Source organism: Gambusia affinis, linkage group LG19 (assembly GCF_019740435.1).
Source record: "Gambusia affinis linkage group LG19, SWU_Gaff_1.0, whole genome shotgun sequence".
NCBI classification, from domain to species: domain Eukaryota; kingdom Metazoa; phylum Chordata; class Actinopteri; order Cyprinodontiformes; family Poeciliidae; genus Gambusia; species Gambusia affinis.
Window position 1 is genome coordinate 6,426,792 of NC_057886.1, and position 21,168 is coordinate 6,447,959.

Here is a 21,168-nt window from a genome sequence, read left to right on the forward strand (position 1 = left end):
CTGATTATAAGTGAAATAATTATTAATTCCTTAATAACCAATATTAAGGAATTATTGCTTTCAAACAAGCTCCTATATCTTGCTGAAAAGTTACTTTTAAGTTAGTTTTGTCTTATTTAAAGTTTACAGACATTTGCAGTAGAAAGTAGACCAAAAATACTTGGTGAGATTTTCAAAGAGGAAAGTAAAGAGGGACCATCCAGCATGCAGAAAGTCCGTTGAAATCTGCATATCCTTGCTGACGAAAGCAGCTGGCAGCATCTCCCATGTGAGCAGAGACCAGCAGCTGCAGCAGCCCTCAGAGGCCCAAACCCAAACCCGCCATGAAGGTTTTGTGCTTCGTGTTATAAATATGGCAATATGATTGCGGGCTTAACTCAATAATCTGGAAACAACATAAAAAGGGGCAGAGGAGGCTCCCGTCATGACAGCTTCGTTTTGTTCCCGCTGAATAGGTTTCCTGTTTGTTCCTCTGCGCACGAGAAAAACGGGAATGCAGATAAACGCATTACCTCTTTTAGCTGCTATGAAACGCGACATTGTTCAAGACGATTGGCCGAGGCCAGGGAGTGTTCAGAGGGATTTATTTAAAGTTAAAAGTCTTGATCTCAATTAAAAATCTGAAATATTTGGTTTGCAGTTTTTATTTAAACCTCTTCTTTTTAGGGAATACAGAGAGTAGTGACCAGAGTCCAGCATCAGTTGTATTCATTCATCCTATCTGCACACATCACTGTCTAATACAGTTTAAAAGTAGAAAAGTTCTGCAGAACCTGAACCAGAACATAAGGTTCACATCAGATCTCAGTGTGTACATCTGGATATTTTGTTTTTATATATCACAGCTGGTTTTTGTCGTTGTCCTTTCTGAATGTTGGTGTGACGAACCACTGGTTGGTGTGTAACGTTAGTGTTGTGTTAATGGAAAATCTGAAAAATAAAGTGTTAGAGACAAAATAAACAAAACTACAAACTTAGAACAACATGGCCGTCCACGTAGCCTTGACAGGCCGTACGAGGACAGCCTTCGTCTGAGAAGCAGCCAAGATGGCTGCGGTATTTCTGGAGGAGTATGTTGCCGTGACAACAGCGCAAACCTGGACACAGAAAAAGTTTAGTAACAAGTGCCTCGTCATATGAGTCAATAATTTAGCTTTTTGGATGGTTTCAGTTGCTGCCAGCATGCGTCACCCATAGCGAAACTTGGCAGTGGCAGCGTCATGCTGAGGGATTGTTTACTCACAACATGCACAAACGTCATAAGAAATCTAGTAGCACGGGGCAAAACCATGACGTAAAACCCACACGAGAGGCAAAACTGTACGAATACTCCACATTTATTTTTATCTAGGTGTTGCAGAGGATTCGGTCCAGGAGGTTCTGAAGAAAACAGAACCAGCAGTCGAGTTTCACGCGCCCCCACTGGAGGGAAACGGCCAGGACCTTCAGGGAGCCGCGGATGGCTCCTGTCGCCCGATGCGCCAGCCGAACCCAAAATGTGAGGACAGCTTCGGCGTTTGCAGGGAGCACGGCATCGCCGACCACAGAGTCCCACTTCCTGCCACCGAGCTGGGAGGCACGGCGTTAGTCACAGCCAAAACCGTGTAGAGTTGTGTAAGGTGGACCTGTCTTTGTCTACTTATAATGTTTCATAGATCAATGTGAAGATGTTTTTAATTCCTGGACAAAAACCAAGAACTCCAGGATGCTGTTTAGTTTTCCCCAAGTAATCGAAGCCTAAAATTCATGTTTAAATAATTGTTATTCTCCATATTTTGTAGAGTCTTTGGATATGATCTGAATTACATATCACTTTCTATGTTTCTACAAGGGTTGTAAAATGTATTTCTATGTCTTGAAACTGCAGCAGTTTGTACAGAAAATGCAAGTAAAAAAAAAAAAAAACATAAAACACAAAATACTTAAAAACATTTTTGTGCCACACTGAAAATCTTTGATAAAACACAAAATAAAAATTATCACAAAAATATTTCCGATGTTTCAAAAACAAGGTAGCATCGGTGTGCCAAGACAGAAACAAATGGACCAGCGTTGACTTGCTGCTTCACAAGAAAAACCTGACGACAGCTACAACGATGAAAGCTCACCCGGTGGCCATCTTTGTAGTATTCAAGAGAAATTTGTTTGAAAATTCCTCTAACTTTATGCTATATTGCAGAGGATGAGTGGTTTAATTGTTCTATGTTTTCTTATTATAACATCATTTAGTTCCAGTCAGATATTTACATATCCTGCTCATGGAGGACATTTTGATTTTGAGCATTTACTGATTCCTCCAAAGATGCTTTGGATCCATCTTCAGCGATTTTGAAAAGGAAATAGATGCATCCGTTTATTTTGTGTATGTGTGAATTTTCTTAAAACCACACACTGACAAAAACTATACAAGCAGGTTTGAACGTGCATCGATGCCCGCTGATGTTTGGATAAATGTCCTTTGACAACATGCTTTTCATTGCCATCAGTTATGTAGAGTAAAAAGTGCCAACGTACAATAAGTAACTTTACCATAATTATTTAAATGGGTGTTGAATGTCTCCAACACAGTGAAAATATTGACCCAAGTCATAAACTTGGAAAAAGAAACATTAAATATGGCTAATTTTAAAATGAAATTAATACATTTAATTAAGACACGTCGTTAACTCTATATTTTACAAAATATTTTTGCATTTATTTTGTGTTTCACAACAGTTAAAGACATAAGTAATTTACTTATTGTAATTTGGCACTCTTCACCTCTCCACAATCAGTAAACTACTAACATAATTCTGGCTGAATATTTCATCTTTATGTTTTGGATATAGTTCTAGTAAACTAGTTTTGGAACAAAGGAAACCAGCATGAACCACCTGGAGGGACTTTGACCTCCCTTCTATTGAAAATCTGTGGAATTTGCTTAAAAACTGAGACAGAACCAAAAAACAAACAATTATTTTAAATGTAATCTGGTGGTCAAAGATCCAGCCAGAATTATTCCAGAAGCTTGCAATAACTGGAGGTTGTTCATGCTGCTGATGAGTTTAAATGTCTGTCTGGAACTCCAACTTCTGCAAGTGTAGCTACTAAATTAGCAAGAGAATGCAGATCTACTGTTGTTTGCAGCAAATAAAGCTTATTTACGCGGTAAATAATTTTTCATACTTTGCGATGAATCCTGCAGACAAAAAAAAGTAAGAACACTTTAAAAGTGAACAAAGACAGTTTCCCCTCGTCTTTTGTCCCGTCTCTTTTTCTTGGAGAAAAATGGCTTTAGTTTCAGATTACACGCAGCTCAAGCTAAAGTCTTGACGATAATTATGTTATGAATCGAGTGCAAAGCATTGCCTCAGAAGAAAAAATGAAGACGGCAAAATTTTGTACAAATCAGTTTGACAGATGCATTCTGTGGAGTGAAATATATTCCTGTGCTTGAAGATCTTACAGTAATCGCCACGAGAACCTGCTGCTCCCTCAACCTTGGAGGAGGTTGACCTGGTTATCACCGAGATGATGTCACCGTGATATCAGTGCTGCTTCTGCACCGTCACACTGACTCAGCAGAACGGCTCCAACAGGTGTTTAGTCCCAAACACTGGGCTTTTCAAAGTCTTTCCCGTCAATCTCCCCTGTGCTTCGTCACAGGAACGTGCTGGGATTGTCAGTGACGGCCAGGTGGAAGTACTCCGGCGGGCCGTCCTTCCTCAGGCTGCCGTTGGTGTCTCTCCAGCGGACTCTGGTGGATAAGGTCTTCCTCTTTTCGAAGCCCTCCCTTCCGGCTCGGTGCTTCTCCAGGCTGGACACGATCATGTCTGCCAGGTCCTGCTGCAGCCTCTGGAAGTTTTCCCTGAGACAAACACGGACGGATCGTTATGGATCATGATCCGCGTACGCGACATGTCTGAATGTTTGGCGTAAAACGTAGAGGCTTGACTCACGCTGTCGGTGGTGTGGGCAGGTTGTAGGTTCTTCCTGTTACACCTGTTAGCCAGTAGGTCATCTCCTTCCCTTTACCCTGAGAGTTAGGAAAACACAGACAAGTTCACATGCAATGTTTGGTACATGTGTGGATGCAAGATAGTAAAAAAATAATCCTCCCACCTTTAGGTACGTCTCTCCTCTTTTTTCAAACTCAAACTGACAGTCTGTCCTCCGCAGGATGTTGATTGTGGACTGGCTCGCATGAATCCTCAGAGCTGGAAGAGAAAGTGGAAACCGCCGGTCAGATGTAGAGATCTGTTTCTTTCCAACAGTCTTTTTCTGGATTGTTGGATGTTTTCCCGTGTGCGTTTCGCCTTACGCAGGCCTGTGGACTCCATGCGAGACGCCGTGTTCACCGTGTCTCCAAAGAGACAGTAGCGAGGCATCTTGTTTCCAACCACGCCGGCTGCACACGGACCTGGACGTACATCAGGGATGAGCAACATGGACTTAAAGTTTATCACAATATTTGGGGGAACTTTGTTAGGTAACCATAGGCCGTGACTGCATGGTGCAGCAATCACAGCCCAACAAACAGATGATGCTCTTGAGAAACATTTCTATTTGTAAAACACCTCTGTAGGACACAAAATGACACAAAAAATCTGATTTGCGCCACTAAGCTGCACATGAGCAACTACATTAAATCATGTTTTCAAATGAACTGATATTTATTGATGCTTTTGTAGGTAGAAGATTCAGAAATATCTGGTACCTGAATGCACTCCAATACGAATCCACAGAGGAATCCCCGGCAGGTGCTGCAACTCAAAGGTCCCGACAAACGACAGGAGGTCGAGGGCCATGTGGGCGATGTCCACCGCATGTCTGTCGCCATTTCGCTTGGGTAACCCTGACGCAACCATATAGGCATCTCCTATCGTCTCAACCTGAGGGCAAAGGGAAAAAATAACTAACACAACATATCACTCCACAAATTTGGGCTTAATAAATAACCGAGAAGATACAGAAAGGCAGAAACGTTTAACAGCTCCCAGCTGTTACACTGAGCTACCTTGTAGACGTCATGGTGATCCAGGATGCTGTCAAAGTTCTTGTAGATCTCGTTCAGCATGTCCACCACCTCCATGGGGGTGCTGTAGTGGCACAGGGTGGTGAAGCCCACTATGTCGCTGAAATAGATGGTGACCTCCTCAAACAGCTCGGGCTCCACTCTTCCTGTCTCCTTCAGCGAGCGCACCACGGGACTAGGCAAACACAGGGAGAGGAACACATCGTTTTCAATTTCTACGTGAAGATTTGTAACATGTAGACACTCTGCATGTGTGTGTGTGTGTGTCCATGTCGTCAGTCAATACAGACAGAGTGACTAAAGCTACTTTCGTTTTGTCTCCAGGCGTCATAAACCAAAGGAAAGGTTACAGAAATAATTTTTCCAGCTATGGATCTCCTCTGCTTTTACTCATCTGTTCCAGGGTTTTCCAGTAAATGGCCGTACCCCGGCAGCAGCATGAAGTTGAGGCGATCCGCTCTGTCCCTCTCGGCTTTGTACAGAGCCGTCCTCTCCTCCACCAAACACTCCAGAGTCCTGGAGTACATCTGCAGGCGGCGGATCAGGTTGTCCATGTACGTCTCAGTGGCCTGGTTGTGCAAGTTACTGTGGAAATAAAAGCGGAAAAAAAAAAAATTGGCCTTGGAACGTCACCTTCAGCCATATTTAATGTTTTAAAAAAGGATGTAAAGTTGCCCAGGGAAGACGTGTCGACGTGCCTGAAAATCTTTCCCAGCGATAACTCTATCCTCTTGAAGTCTGGCCTTCGCTCAGGGTCTTCATCCCAGCAGCTCTTTATCAGCATGTAGAGCTGCGTTCACAAGCAGAACAACGGGTCGTTTATTCAGCTGGAACTGATAAAGACGGTCTATTTTTATAACGTTTACAGTGCATGGCAAGATTATAAACACTCCTTGAACTTTTTACTATTTGTCACAGTACAATCACAAACCTCTTTATGCATTTTATTGGGGTTTTATAAGATAGACAGACCAACTATTTTGAAGTGGAGTGGTTTATTTTACTTTGACAGCCCTAAATAAAATCCACTGGAACTAAATGTCTTCAAAGGTATAAAGTCTCAGTCTAACTCATTTTCTTCCAAAGCAGAAAATGAATTAGACCAGAGGATACTTATTATACTTATCTACCAACCCTGAATAAGAGTATCTAGTTTGTATTTACTTTGGATCAACGTTATTTAGCTTTTTTCTTCTTTTTCTCTTTCCTTTGGTTTATTTTGTTTGTATTTCCTTTTAATTCCTGTAAAGCACTTTGAATTGCCTTTTTGCTGAAAATGTGCTATAGAAATAAAATTACCTTTACCTTCACAGTATAAATAGTTGTTCTTTATCTACTACTCTCATATGGGGAGAGCTTTAATCAGGTTTATTCAACAAAAGTCATCATTTGAATAAAAAAAAAGACAACTTTGTAGTTATCCACTAATTTGTTTTGATCTTTATCATGAAATCAAAATAATGTGAGATGATTTTAAAAAGTTAAATGTGTATTTGTAATTTTGCCATGCTATGGATAGTTAACAGCTTGTTAATGTGATGTTTACCTCAATTTCTCTGTCTGATACTCCTTCAAAGTAGAGGTCCGGTCTGAAGAAGCCGTGTCCTCTGGGATACTGAACTCTGTGCAGTTTTTCTGAGAGATTGCAGAAGAGGAACGTAAATACTAATAGGAGCTGGATCACACACACGCAAAATAAGCTAAACTCAATTTTTTAACTAAAATAGACAAGCGGAGAGTTTTAGCGACGACGTGCCGGCAGTGTTGAAGCAGGAGCGGGTGTAGAACGGCGTTTGCCTCAGGACGATCTCGTGTGCGATGATGCCGTAGCTGTAGACGTCGCCTTTCTGCGACACGCCGTCTTTACGGAGATGCTCCGGAGCCGTCCACAGATCTGAAAGGGAGCGACGGAGAGAGGCTGAGTGTCCCATAATCTCAGGTTTAGGTTGAAGGACCAGAGGGCAATCACCTCTGCCTGGCATCAGGATGGTGTGGCAGCCAAAGTCTGTGATCTTGACAACCATGCGGTTGTCGACCACGCAGTTGGTGGACTTGAGGCGACCGTGGACTGGAATGCTACTCGAGTGCAGGTACGACATGCCCTGTAAGGAAGGGGGTGAAAAAGATGCCATTTGATGCTTTACACAGCTTTGGAACAAGCATTAAGAAACTTTTGCTCTCATTTTGCTGCATCAGGAACCACAAACCTCGTTGTTTTAGCTGGATTTTATGCGACACACCAACATAAAGCAGTGTGAAAGTATAAAGTGGAATGACAAAAAGTTTAAAAGGTTTTGTCTCTCAAAATAAAACCTGAAAGGTGCATTTTATTCAGTCCTATTAACTTTGATACCCCTAAGTAAAATTTCTTTAAAAGTCACCTAATTAGAAAGTTGAGTCCACCTGTGTCATGATTATACTAAAACTGCGTTAAAGTGCAGATCACCTTTAAAGCAACATCCCCACAAACCAACATGGTGCTGGCAGCATCATGCTGTGGGGAGGCTTATCATCAGAGTTGATGCACAGGAAGCTGGATGAAGTTGCTTCACCACTTTGTGTTTCACATAAAAATTCAGATAAGAAACATTAAAGTTTGTGGTTGAAATGAGACAAAATGTAAAATAAAAAGTTTTATAGTATATCCTTCAAGATGTCACGTTGTGTTAATATTCATAAAATATTTTACTTTAAATTAATGCTGAAAACGGCTGAAGGTGCTACATCTTTTTTTTTTTTCCATTTGTTTAGTAAATGTCACATCAACTACATGACAAACATGCTCAGCTGTAGACATCCGAAACAAATATTTTCAACGTGACACCAGATAACGTTAATGTTACCTTCGCGATGTCGTACATGACAGATATTTTAAACTCCATGTCCATGAAGGTCTCATCTGGGTAGGATATCCTGTCACTGAGGATGTACTGCAAGAGGGAATAAAATAAATAAACAAGCACAGAGAGAGTAATTGCTTTGGCTTTTATCACTCAGCTCACAGCTTCTGTTAGGTGAATGGAAAAAAGAGGAACACTTAATGTGTGTGTGTGTGTGTGTGTGTGTGCGTGTGCGTGTGCGTGGGTGTGTGTGTGTGTGTGCGCGCGCAAACTTCAGGTAGTGTGTATTCACGCACACACCATTAGCGCTCTGTACACAGAGTGTCATAAATCATAAAGAAGGCAATAAGGTTATTAGGGGCGGCGTGGAAATAAGGCCACTGAGTAACAGGATGTGTGTCAGGTTCCAGGAAGTGAGATCAGAGCAACGTGAACAGAAATGGTTGTAGCTGCAGATTTTAGGCAACATCAAAAATAGGATAAACTTTAATTCCTGAGTGGCTGTGCCAAACATGAACAGTACCGGCTACGTTTAATGGCAGCCCGGGTAAAAGATGCATAAAAAGAACATTTATTTTTTACTGTACAACATAATCTCACATTAGGACATTTTGAAAAGGAAAAAAAAACAACCTTTAACTTCTATATATTTATTTTGTGGTAAAAAAAAAAAAAAAAAAAAAAAGTAGTTTTGTTACTCTTAAAAATATACAAACACATTTTGCACATTCGTTCAGTCTTAGCATGCTACTTGTAATAACTTTGCGGTTTTATTTTTGTTATATTGTAAATAATCCGTCCCATTCAGCACAGGTGTTAAACTCATGGCTCAGGGGCCGAATCCGGCCCACTGTACATATTCATGCGGCCGTCTGGACTCTAAACTCACATAACTAGAACTTTAAGGTAAAAGTTGTGAGCTTAAATATTATTCTATCAGTCAAAGCAAATCAGATTTTATTTGTGTACTGACAAGTTACATAAATCTAAAAAAAAAAGTTGTATTATCTTCTTTAGTTCTTTTTTTTTCTGTTTACTTTTGTGTGAACCTGCCAGCTTAAATTTGTCTGTCAGTTTACACATGCATTTCTCTGCTAAGGGACAATTACATTATTATTCTATTCTATTATTCCAAATTGACATTAGATACAAGAATCAACAGCAGTTGTTAATTTGCACTATCCCTATAGTTGCACTATTTGCACTATATACAGATTATTTTTCACACTCAAATTAAAGGGCAGACTTTTCTAAATCAGTGTGAGAATATGTCACTACAATAACAAATTAAAGATTTATTTGAAGGCATTCTACGCAGTTTGTCCATCCATCCATCCATTTTCTTACACCCTTCTTCCCTAAATGGGGTCAGGAGGGTTGCTGGTTCCTCTCCAGCTGCGTTCCGGGCGAGAGGCGGGGTTCACCCTGGACAGGTCGCCAGTCTGTCGCAGGGCAACACAGAGACATACAAGACAAACAACCATGCACACACACACTCACACCTAGGGAGAATTTAGAGAAACTAATTAACCTGACAGTCATGTTTTTGGACTGTGGGAGGAAGCCGGAGAACCCGGAGAGAACCCACCATGCACAGGGAGAACATGCAAACTCCATGCAGAAAGACCCCGGGCCGGGAATCGAACCCAGGACCTTCTTGCTGCAAGGCAACAGCTCTACCAACTGCGCCACTGTGCAGCCCCAGTTTGTCCATCGTTTTATAAAATTAAAATCCATCTTTCTTCCATCCAGTTTTGCTGAGCACAATGAATGACACTGATTGCGTTTTTGAAATACAGCTAAAGAATTTATAGAGTGACTAAACACAGAAAAAGGTGGAAAATAAAAGTGAAACCAGAGGCAGGATTGTTACCCTGAGGGATCCCCGCTGGCAGAGCTCAAACACCCCGAAGACGCCGTACTCGAACTTCACCGTGCCGTAAAACTTGGCCAGGTTGTAGTAATCGATCCGCAGCAGCTGCAACACATAGAATGTCAGAATATGTAGCGGAGATGCATATCTACACTGAGTGTGTTTTAGTAGAAACCTCTGAATAAAACTCAGAGGATCTCACAGTGTTGAGCTCAATTTTCTGGTCCTCGGTGAAATCTCCCTCTGCCTGCTTCAGCTCTTTCAGGATCACAGGCTGGGAAGGACATTAAATAAACAGGAATCACTGTTAGTTTACAATCCAGTTATGGATTTCTGGAAGCAGGAATAAAATCACCTTCTTGTCGTAGCAGCCTCGCTGTCTGAAGTACGTGCTGTCCTTCCTCTTATCATCGTCAATCTGTTCCAAAAACAACAATTTAATTTTCCAAATCGACAGATTATTATGAAAGGACTCACACGTTTAATAGATGCTACACACCCGGGAAAAAAAAAAAAAAAAAAAAAAAACTACATAAACAATGTTTACCCATTCAAGTCAATTGGATTAGCGTCTGAACTTTGACTGGACATTTCTAACACATGAATGTTATCTGAACAACTCTACAGAACACTGAAAAAAATTAAACGGGATCCAATTTTATTTTTTTTTATTCAGTTAATTTGTTATAAGTAATTGTATTAAATTTGTCCAAGTAAATTTATTAAGTTTAGTAAGTTGTCATGTTAAGCAAATGTAAATAAATTAAGTTTGACAAACTTAATTTGGTTACCTGGAACAGATTAACTCGATTTTCTTTTTAACATGGATTCACAGCAGAAAAATTATTTTACTAATGCAAACGGACGGATGGACGGACAGACGGCTACATTAACAGGTAATCTTTGTGTTGTTCCCAAAGAAATCTACTATAAAACATCATTTTCAATTATGTAAATATTGTTTTATGTATGTACAATATAGTTTTATATAAAATACTGTTCTTTTTAGATGCAAAAAAAAAAAGAAAAGAAAAATCTTTGGGCCCCCCTAACAATTGGAGCCCCATAAACACATAACATACACTAAATGCTATTAAACATATTACACAATAATGATCATCATTGTTGTTGTGACACAAAGAAACAGCTAATCTCTTCCTGTTCTTCTGCCACTTTTAGGAGATCATAAGATATCCAACTTGTTCTATTGTTTACTGTAAATTTGGCGTTTATCAGCTGATGTTACTTTCAGATAGTTAAGACAATACGGCACATTTAACTCCCACTCTGCATTTCAGAGTCCAAATAATTCTGTCTTGATATTGTTACTCCTGTAAGGCTAAAATCAGTGGCCATAACAACACTGACATGATGTAAGCTAATTACAAAAGATGCTAATGGCAGCAGGTGTGTAACAGCAACGCAGTAGGAATGATGAAGTATGGGGGGGGGGGCCCAAATGAAAATCTGCCTAGGGCCCCTGAAAAGCCTGGACCGGCCCTGTTGTACACGCTAAAGATTCCTCGTGTCTCTTTTCACTAGTCTTTGTTTTATTTGGTAGCAGCTTAGAGGTTCAGTTTGCTACTGGACGACAGTCCTGACCTTCAGAGAGACTTCCTTCTCATCCAGAGGACCAATCAGGTGCGGACTGATGTGTGACCACTTCTTCTGCATCAGACGCTCCTTCCTGTTCTGCCTGCCAGCGTCCACAGACAAACACTGGGGTTAGTCAAGTGGTGCTCAGTCACAAAATGTCTTCTTCTTCTTCTTTTCTTTTTGTAGTTTATCTCTGTAGTTGCTCAGAGAGGCTCCAAGAAAGGAGGGCGGGGGGCGGGGGGGGTGCTCGCATTTACAGAGGTGAAAAGTTTCCGGTGTTTACCTGTAGAAGATGAGAGCGATGGCGGTCACTACGATAACGCTGACACCCAAAACGATCACGATCACGTCCTGCGTGCTCAAGTCTGAAGAAAAACACACTTTAGTTAAACAAAACGTGGATCTTTAAAGGCTGTTGAAATAATCCTGTGGTACGATATCATGCAGCGGCACTGAAATGTTTTTATGTCTCTATTAAATAAGACCGTGAGAAATAATTTCCAACTTCTCTTAATTACACCATTTCTCCTGTACGATTCAGGTTGGAAAGCATATTATAGAAAAAGGAAAAGGGAAAATAAATAACTGATCTGCATTGTTGAACCACTTTTTGATTTAATGTCCAGAGTTTTAAAGAATCTGTTAAAAAGCTTACATTTTATTTGAGATTGACAAATCAGATAAAACATTGTGTTTTCAAAAAACAGGTGACAGAAAGAAGGTACAATAATAAAGACTTTGACTCACTACCTTTATTTTTGTATTTGGGGCTGTGAGGACTAAGTATTAGTAGTCAGTATCTGCAGTCCAAGTGATATAAGTCGTTCTCTTTTGGGGGTTTCCAGCTAACAGCGAGCAACAGAAATTCAAGAGTGGACTTCTACCAACGAAAAGAGCTCCGAATCAAACATTTATCAGAAAAACACGAAGAGCAGTTTACTATTTTGCACTTTTTCTGACACTTTTACTATTTTGTCAAGAAAGCCTTTTTATTTGCAGGTTGCAGATGTGAGACAAGCCTACGCTGCAAAAACCCAAAATCTTACCAAGTATGTTTGTCTAGTTTCCAGAGCAAATATTGACGACACTAAAATCCAAGTAACTTTCATTCAGAAGATGAGAAAAACGTGAACTAAACGTTTCCCATCAATTTAAAGGATATGACCTAAAACGAGCTCCCGTGTCGCGCTAAACGGTCATTTGTCTTATTTCAAGTGACCTCGGATATTTTATCTAGAAACTTTAACACTTGTTACCCTCTGGATTTTCAGGTTCATCATTAGGAAGTCGGCCTTTCCAGCCCAGATCCGGGTTCGGGTGCTCTTCAATGGTTCTGTTTTGTGATGAATCAAACACTAGCAGAGTTTCATACTGCGTGAGAAGAGAAAATGAAATCAAAACACATGCTCCTGTTTGTTTCGGCTGCGCGGGCCGGTAAAATGACCGTGAGCTCACCTTCCTGTCTTTCATTGACATGTAAATGAAGGAGAAGTTCACGTCTCTGTCTCCATACTCATCAAGCACAACGTGTCCTCCTAGACCTGCGCCAACAGCAATACATAAACATACATTATTAAACCGCAAAAAATACAGCACACCTCTGGACAGTTTTAAAATAAACTAACTAAAAACGTCTGTGCAGTGGCCTAGGCCTAGTCAAAGTCGCCACTTAAATCTGCTTCAGGACGCTTTGGATTTTCTCTGATATGGTGGAGAGAGAGTAAAAAAAAAAGGCTTTTTTCCCCAAACACTTACTGGGAACTGTTGCCAGCGTTTGGCTTGGAGGGTGATCACCGTTTCCCAGTTTGGTTTGTTCAGCTTTTGCCTTTAAAAAGAAATTTAACCCTGATTTGAAAAATCTTCGTCCGACACCAAAATCTGTTTGACGATCTGAAACGTTTAAGTGCAACCAAACGCAAAGAAACGTACAAAAAAAAAATAAAAAAATTACAGGGTTTGTCATAAAATTTCTAAGATATTCTCAGACGGTTGAGGGCCTGACTGGTGAAAGCAATTTACTTCACGACTGCAGAAGCTTTTCGAGGGGAAAAAGACTCTAAAAGAGGTTTTATTAAAGAGATTTAAATATAACTTACAATCGTTGGCTTACGTTACGATCTCAGGTGAAAAAGTAGAGCAATGAACTTCCTTATGGATCATAAACTGGAACACATTAAGTCAAACCGGTGACAGCAATGGGTTTTTCGTAAAGGGTCAAAGGTCAGATTTCCTTTCATTTCATAAGCCACGCCCGCTATACAAGTCACTGCCTTAGGGAATAATTCTGAATAAATGAATGAATGAATGAATGAATGAATGAATGAATGAATGGCCACAAAATTCAGTCCAAAATAATAAACGTCTCATCAGCTTGCAATCACAAACAGTTTGGAATAACTTTTATTATTATTATTATTATTATTATTATTATTATTATTATTATTATTATTATTATTATTATTATTATTATAAATTGTATTTTCTGTTGTTATATAACAGAAAATACTACTTATTAAAATGGAGTCTGAACTCCCATTTACTGAATCGTCCAACGTTTCAATAAATTTATGGTTTTAATTCTGCGAGTCACAGTATCTAAGCTGAGCTGTGGTTGTTGATGAAGTCGGCTGATCCCCGTATCTGTCTGACCTCTGACCTCTGACCCTCTATTCTATTAGGCCCTCTAAGGTAAAAGATTGGCACTAAAGTCGGCCATAAAGTCCTTAGTCATTCAACCTCTAAAAGACTGAGATCCAGATAGTTATCTGTTTTCTAATAAGGTTTAATTAGGGCTGTTTGTTTCTGTAATCAGTTGTGTTTCGTTTAGAGTTAGCATTTTGCTGTCTTGACGTTTCTTGTTGTTCTACGTCTGATCTCCTGCCATGCTGACAGTGCGGCTCACCCTCGATGGTCATGTTTGCAAACGGGTTGACATTGACGTCGTCAGAGTTCCTGCCGGGCTTTTTGCTCAACAACCGATCTCTGAGCACTTGTCCAAAGACCAGAGCTCCGTCATGATATCCGGCCACGTAGTCATTTATCTGAAAGACGAAACAAATCAAGCTAATCGACAATATTTTCAAACATGGTTTCACTGTCTGGTCTTTGTTGGACATTCGCGGCGGCTCACCGTGACGTTGTGCGACGAGTTTGAGTTGATGCTGTAGTTCCTCTCTGGCAGAGTGACGACCAGGACGTCCTGCATCCATTCGTGGGCCGTTTCATTGATGTAATATTCAGGGCTAGATTGAGAGAAAAAAAAAAAAAAAGGTAACACCCTGGGGAAAATGTCTTGCTTTCCCCTCCCGCCCCCATTGCTTAAAATGTTCTGATTGATGCAGAAAGTGAACTTACTTATAAAGATCAAGAAGAATGAACAAGGTGTCTGGGTGAATCTGGTCCACATCCTCCTTTATTAAAGCAATTTCTTCAGGGCCACCACATAAAATAATAACTGAAAGAAATAAAAAAGTATTTTCTTTCAGTGCGTCAGATAAAAAGTCCGAAATGGCGGCCATATTGATTTTGGGCCTTAGAGGAAGCATTAGAGCAAAAAAAACGTTGTTAGTGTTAACCTGCTACATCCAACATGGATGGCAATACATTTTAAAATAGATAAATGACTTTATAACGTGCCAAAAAAAAATTACATCCAAAAAAATAACAACTTTCCCTAATTTGTTTGATTATACTGTGTCACGAAAACCAATATTTGGTTCTGATTTCCAACAGTATTAATTTAACTTTGTGTTGTTATCTTCAGTGATTGTTCACTGACTGCTTATTGACCTGCCTGACAAGAAGAGTGCAGCAAATTCACTCTAAAATACAATAAAGCTTATTCCCGCAAAATTTACAATAAAATGGTTCAGCTCAGACTGTGCAGGTAAGAAGAAGAAAAAAAAATCACAATTTTCAAAACATTTCCATTTTTTAGATTTTTCTTAGCTTTTTCTGTTTCGTGGCAGATTAATATTGTTAAAAAGCAAAAACAATAATATTTTATTTTTAATTTTCATTAAAAAAAAAAAAAAAAAGCAAAACTCACTGTTGCTATGGCGATTTGACGTCTTCATGACGCTCTGCAGTTCCTTCTTTTCCCGCACAATCTCCCTCTGTGTTTGCGAAGCGAATCTCGCAGTCGACGCTTCCAGCGCGTTGATGTACCTTTCCGGAAAGGCAGAAAACCGAAGGTGATGGGAGAACGAGACAAAAATGACGTGGAGTTCAACTCCCTGCGGCTCACCAGAAGCAGTCCTCGGTTGCGTTGTTCACTTGTTTTTTGTACACGTAGAATTTCTCCCACTTGGGCTTGAATCCCAGCACCTCGGCCTTGAAGTTCAGGAACAAATCGATGATTTTTCGAGCCGGAGGCAAAGTGCGCGACAGCTTCGGCTTGTAGTCGCATGACAGGCCGAAGCTGCCGGCAGAGATGACGGGAATGCTCAGGGTCAAGCCGATCTCCTCGCTGCGGAAGAGGGTAAGAGTCAAACTAGACTGAGAAGATGCGCTTGGCTCGAGAAAACGTTCAGCTACACTTACTCCACTAACTGGAAGGTGGCATAAGTGCATGAAGGTCCCAGCATGATGCATCCGACTTCATTGTTGCGCTGCAACACAACATTACAGCGAAAAATGATTGAATATTGATCACAAATGGATTTGAAAGTCTGTCGATAATTCACTCCCTAGAAAAAGAAAAAAAAAAAACTCAACATTTCACTGCAAAGTCTGTTTACCAAACGTTTTTGGTCTAGTTTCTAATAGATATCTTAGTGAACTTGAATTAAGACAAAACTAAATAAATAACTTTTCAGTAAGATCTATGAGCTCATATTAAGTCAATAATTACTTAATGTTTAGCTGTACTTACACAAAGTAGAGCAGAGTAGAGTAGAGAAGTGGATGAACATGACGCATGGTTTTCTACATTTCTTACTGATAAAAACCAGAACAGGACGCTTTGCAGTTCAGCCCCCAACTCTCTGACACTCCTAAATAAAATCCAATGAAACCAGTAGCATTTAAAGAGGATAGGCCTTATTAAAATGTAGAAAGCTGTGTGTCATGTATCGTATTGTTTATCATTTATCGTGATAAATTTCTTATCACCGTGAGATTTTTGATTTGTCATCATCGTCACAATAAATTCCAGTTAATGTTGAAAACATCCAAAAGCTGATTTCTGCACTGTTTGTTCAGTCAAGAAAGATGAATAAAAGAAGCTGATAATGTGATTGAATGCTGTTGGTGTGTGCAGTTTAGTGAAAGAAAATCACATTTCTTCATGTGACAGGCGTCCATAACGAAGCGCATTACAAATGGGAATGCTTTTAAGAGCAGTATTTATATTTACGGGATATGATCGCTGTGCCAAAAAAATTTACAAAAACTTCTTATCGTCACTTTTATCATTATCGCAAAAATATTGTGATAAAGCTTTAAGTCCATATCGCCCAACCCTGGTGTCACGATTCTCTGACTTTTCCTTCCTGTGCTGACCTTTCACTAAAAAATCCCAATAAAACACAAAGACATTTTGTCTGAGATGTGATAAAATCCTAAACATTTGCTGATATTTTTGTGTTGCACTCTTTGTATCTCTGTTGGCTGCATGCAAATCACAACAGGGAGACAGTTTGTAGTTTGCCACAAAAAAATAGAGAAGTTACATGAATTATTATTTTCTAAAACGTTTCTGATAAACATGACCTGTATCTTCATCTACACATAAAAAAAGACCTAGTTTTATATTAACAGCGGCAGGTCTGTTTGTTGCAATGTAATCACTGAAAAAACAATAAAGAAGGAGAGATGGAGTTTGCCTTTATCGTCTTTATGTTTTTATTTCGGGTGGTTTCAAATGACCTACATGAAAATCCAACCACATTTCATTTTTAAATCTCAAGTCAGCTGCGAAGGAGCAGCAGGTTGGGTTTATTGAGCCTCATGCGCCACGCGGCTGCGCTGTGAGCAGGACGCTGATCTCTGACTGCGCACTGCGGGCGCCATGGCAACCGTTTGCCCCGACAGCGGCGGCAGATATACGACCAAAAGATAATCTCGCTGCAATAAAATTAAAACACTGAAGGGGAACTCGGAGTTCAGATCCTGTCACTATTGATGGTCTCCGAATAAAACATGAGCATCAGTGGTCTGACGCTTCCACCTCACCGACTTGGGGAGAACTGAACCCTAACACGTGCACCGCGTTTAAAAAAAAAAGAAAAAAGCTCATTTCCTCTGAACACATTTGACCAAACTTACATCCAGCCTCTTGAGTATTGCCACTCCTTCGCAGGTGCTGCTGCCGCAGCCCTGTCTGTTGTACACGGTGGTGTTGAACCCGTTGTAGTTAGCCGTCAAAACGAGGTCCAGGCCTTGAGTCATGGAAAAGAGATAAGAGATATTAATATTAAATTCCTTTTATTGATCTCCCTGGGTTATTAAAGATTAGATTAGAGCAACTTTTACCACCCAGCGATAAACTATTTGCCCGTAGTTTCTCTCGGAAAGTATGCCACCGATCAGTCGTTATCAACAGTCAAAGAAACGCTCAACATTATAAGAAATTAGTTTGATAACCGGCTGACGGTGAGGAAAAGAACACATCAGCATATTAATGCTTAAATGGGATCTTTTTTTTTTTTACATCATGTATTAGTTACATTCATGTTTGTTTGTTTTTTAGTTTATGTTTCTGGAGTTGTGGATTCAAGTTGTCTTTGCATGCAGGAGCATTTCAGTTCATCAGTAGATGTGATAAATGCTATTAAAAGATGACCTATTAAGGGCTGTAGAGCCATCATATATTATGCAATTTACACCAACGCTGCAGCAACAATCCAAAAATAAAATGGATCTTATCTCATGCTACACTGTGCAGAGGTTCTGTCTGCGCTAATGAAGATTCTCTCATTGCAGCCAAGTCAAAAACGCTTGAGCAGCATGAGATATATTTATGGAATAATGAATATTTACACCCAGCCTCACTGATAAATAAAATGAAACGGTATCAAAAGTAACGCAGCAGGACACCGTAAGCTGAGATCTGAACTATAACAAAACGGGCAACATAACGAGCAGGAGAATCAACAGAAATGAGCTTAATGGCTTCAAGTTAATCCCCCATAAAGCATGATCTTTGATACGCTCAAGAAACACCATCAACAGCTTTGATATGGTGAATAATCTTTAACCTGAAAATTAATACGATGGCGACAGTAATGTGTGGCGCAGTTGTTAAAACTCTATTAAAACCAAGAGGTTCATGCAATAAGTGCTACGTTTGTTTGTTCTAAGTGCAGGTGGAGCATTCGTGGGCTTAACCAGTGAATTCTGGGAAAAGTTTCAGGAACTCTGCTACCCTGAACAGAATTAATCAGTCAACAAATCCATGAATATGTGAGCTAAAGTCCACACATGATGTGATGTCCACCCTGCAATGCTTCCCCTTTTGGTAGCATTATTCCAACTGGTCATAAATCTGATGATCAGGCATCAATAAATGTGTATTTTGTACTTAAACTGAAATTCATCCACTAAGTTGAACTCCTTTGTTTGCATTAAAATATGATAAATTAATGGTGTGGACCTACATGTGTGGAAAACATTTAAAAAAAACAAACAAAAAAAAAACAAGGGTTGAAGATGGACAAATCTGAAAAGTTATTGGATTAGATTCATGTAAAAGTTCCCATTTAGTTACAGCAACGCGACTTATGAGGACATACAGCTGAACATATATGATGAATCCCTTTGAAAGCACAAACAGATAGAGACAAAAATGTATCTGGACAATTCGACTTAAGTTCTTACAAAATAAATTAGTCCGGGTAGAAAAATTAAACCGATTCCTTTATCTTTCAAGTGCTTTTCGCTCTACCGCTTTATGCACATATCTGAATTTTAATCAAAATGTTCTTGTTCTAAAATGTATTTACTGTGTAAATTATCAAATAATCTTCAATAAATAAAAATACTTGGAGGAGATTATATGAAAATACTTCTTACATCTTCTTTCTTTTTTTCAATATATTTTACACAAAAAAATAAAGCAAGCAGATTGCATGTATTTTGATGGACATGTGTAAGTTAAATCTTGTCGAAATATTATTTCTTATAAATGATGAGAATTTTTAAAAAAAGAAAAGAAAAAAAAGTTGCAAGCAGAAAAGTTAGAAAAATAAAATAGGTTTGTAAATGTTTGCTAATCTTCTGAAGTACTTTGCAAAGCAGAGGGAAGGTGAATCTCTCCACCTCAACGAAATGCAAAAACACCAACTATCAAATTCATTATCAGCCATTTTGATTGTACACTGTCCTGTTTAACAGTTTTGTAGGTCAATTCCAGCTCATCTCACATGACTAATTCTTATTGATCAAATAATTAATAAATACATGCCAATATGTTTGGTTTTGGGCTGTTTTGTAAGCTACTGGAAACCAGTTTGTTTGGGGTTTCCTGCGCACCGTACCATTGTCGACGTTCTTCTGCCTGTCCTTCTCGATAGCTTGCTCCACGAACGTCTGCACAAATGGCCGACTCCACTCGTAGTTGTTGTCCTCCAGAAGAACGACGTTCATTTTGTATTTATGGTCTGATGCCAAGCAGTTGTCCAGCATTTTGTGGCCAGACACCAGCACTCCCAGCACTCCCAGCACTCCCAGGTACAGTAAACAGTCCCAGCTGCTGCGCATTATCGATCCGGGAGATTTTCCTCAGGTCCTCACAAATCGGTGCCTCTTCCAGCTTTCGAGTGTCAAAATAAATAAATCAATACGAGCTGGTTCAGCTGAATTGAAGACCTTTACACGTGTCAGAGCCGAGCCGCTCCACTGGCGGCGAAAATCCAAAAACCAGAAGTAAGAAGGTGACAGAGCAGAAGGTCTCTTGATTTACAATCCTGCAGCAAGATAAGAGAAGAAAACCAGCTTTTCTTGGAGATGTTGACCTCCCAAAACGTTTTTGGAAAGCAAAACTAATACCAAGATTGTAGAGATAAAGTGTTTCCGCCTGTGCGCCTTGTGTTTCTCCAGCTGGAGTCTAAGATCGGCTCCGCTCCGTGTTGATGGAGGCGAGTCTGCCTGTCTTAAATTAGTTAATGAACAACTGCAAAGTGGCAATCCGCGCACGGCCGAGAGGGAGGGAAGAGTGGAAAAAACTCCCACACTCCATCCAGACAAACATCCCACATTAAGATAAATCACAAGTCTAAAAGGAAATCAGTGTTTGAACTGTGTCTTATCTGTTCCATGTGATTTTAACGCTTGTATTAATACAGAAATCCTCCGCAGGATAATCAGTAAACAAAAAGAGAAAAGTATAGCAGAATATTGTAAATATGTCCATCGCCAGTTTGTCTGCTTTCAGACACAGTGCCCCCTTTTTATGCTTTAAGAAGCAGAGGAAGCCTTTTATGGCGGTAAAGGGGCAAAGGTCACCGGAGGCCCATAAAGCCAAGCAGATAAATATTGTTGGTTATAAAAGCAAGGTGGATTTAGACAATAAAAGTCTGCTCATAAACCATTGTCGCCACATTTTGAAAAAGCCCGTCCTTACCCAATCCGATACGCAAATCGATCGAATTATTTCTCATATCGTAGGAGACCGCTGGCTTTACCGTTTAGAGCGTTGAAATGTTGATCGTTCCTACAGTTGTGTGTGTGGAGACAGATTGAGGTGTTCAAAAACATCATGTGCATGTTTATATACTGTCTAATCACACTCGTGTTTTATATGGCAACACTACGGCCATAACCGAGGAGACGGTAATCTAACAGTTCTAATTATGAGTTTCTGTTGTTTATATGAATTCTCTCCTCTTTAAGACGAGGAGGTTTGT

The 21,168-nt window shown here is 39.8% G+C and overlaps 1 protein-coding gene across 2 annotated transcripts; it reads right to left on the minus strand.

The window, feature by feature from the left end:
- Positions 1 to 1,826: 1,826 nt before the first annotated feature.
- gucy2ca (guanylate cyclase 2Ca) lies at positions 1,827 to 20,374 on the minus strand. Of its 2 annotated transcripts, XM_044100651.1 has the most exons (27): positions 19,801 to 20,374; positions 17,591 to 17,703; positions 15,866 to 15,933; positions 15,570 to 15,791; positions 15,372 to 15,490; positions 14,678 to 14,777; positions 14,454 to 14,565; positions 14,226 to 14,364; positions 12,779 to 12,864; positions 12,580 to 12,694; positions 11,607 to 11,688; positions 11,330 to 11,423; positions 10,083 to 10,145; positions 9,930 to 10,001; positions 9,728 to 9,832; positions 7,858 to 7,944; positions 6,984 to 7,116; positions 6,771 to 6,908; positions 6,561 to 6,649; positions 5,713 to 5,804; positions 5,441 to 5,599; positions 4,997 to 5,189; positions 4,697 to 4,871; positions 4,301 to 4,399; positions 4,102 to 4,196; positions 3,939 to 4,015; positions 3,640 to 3,847 (listed from the first exon to the last, which is right to left on the minus strand). In XM_044100651.1, the coding sequence occupies exons 1-27, from the start codon at positions 20,021 to 20,023 to the stop codon at positions 3,640 to 3,642; spliced, it is 3,258 nt and encodes a 1,085-aa protein (XP_043956586.1). In that variant the 5' UTR covers positions 20,024 to 20,374. The 2 variants fall into 2 exon arrangements, with proteins under 2 accessions (XP_043956585.1, XP_043956586.1); XM_044100650.1 differs by having other exon boundaries at positions 1,827 to 3,847; positions 6,771 to 7,116.
- Positions 20,375 to 21,168: the final 794 nt, after the last annotated feature.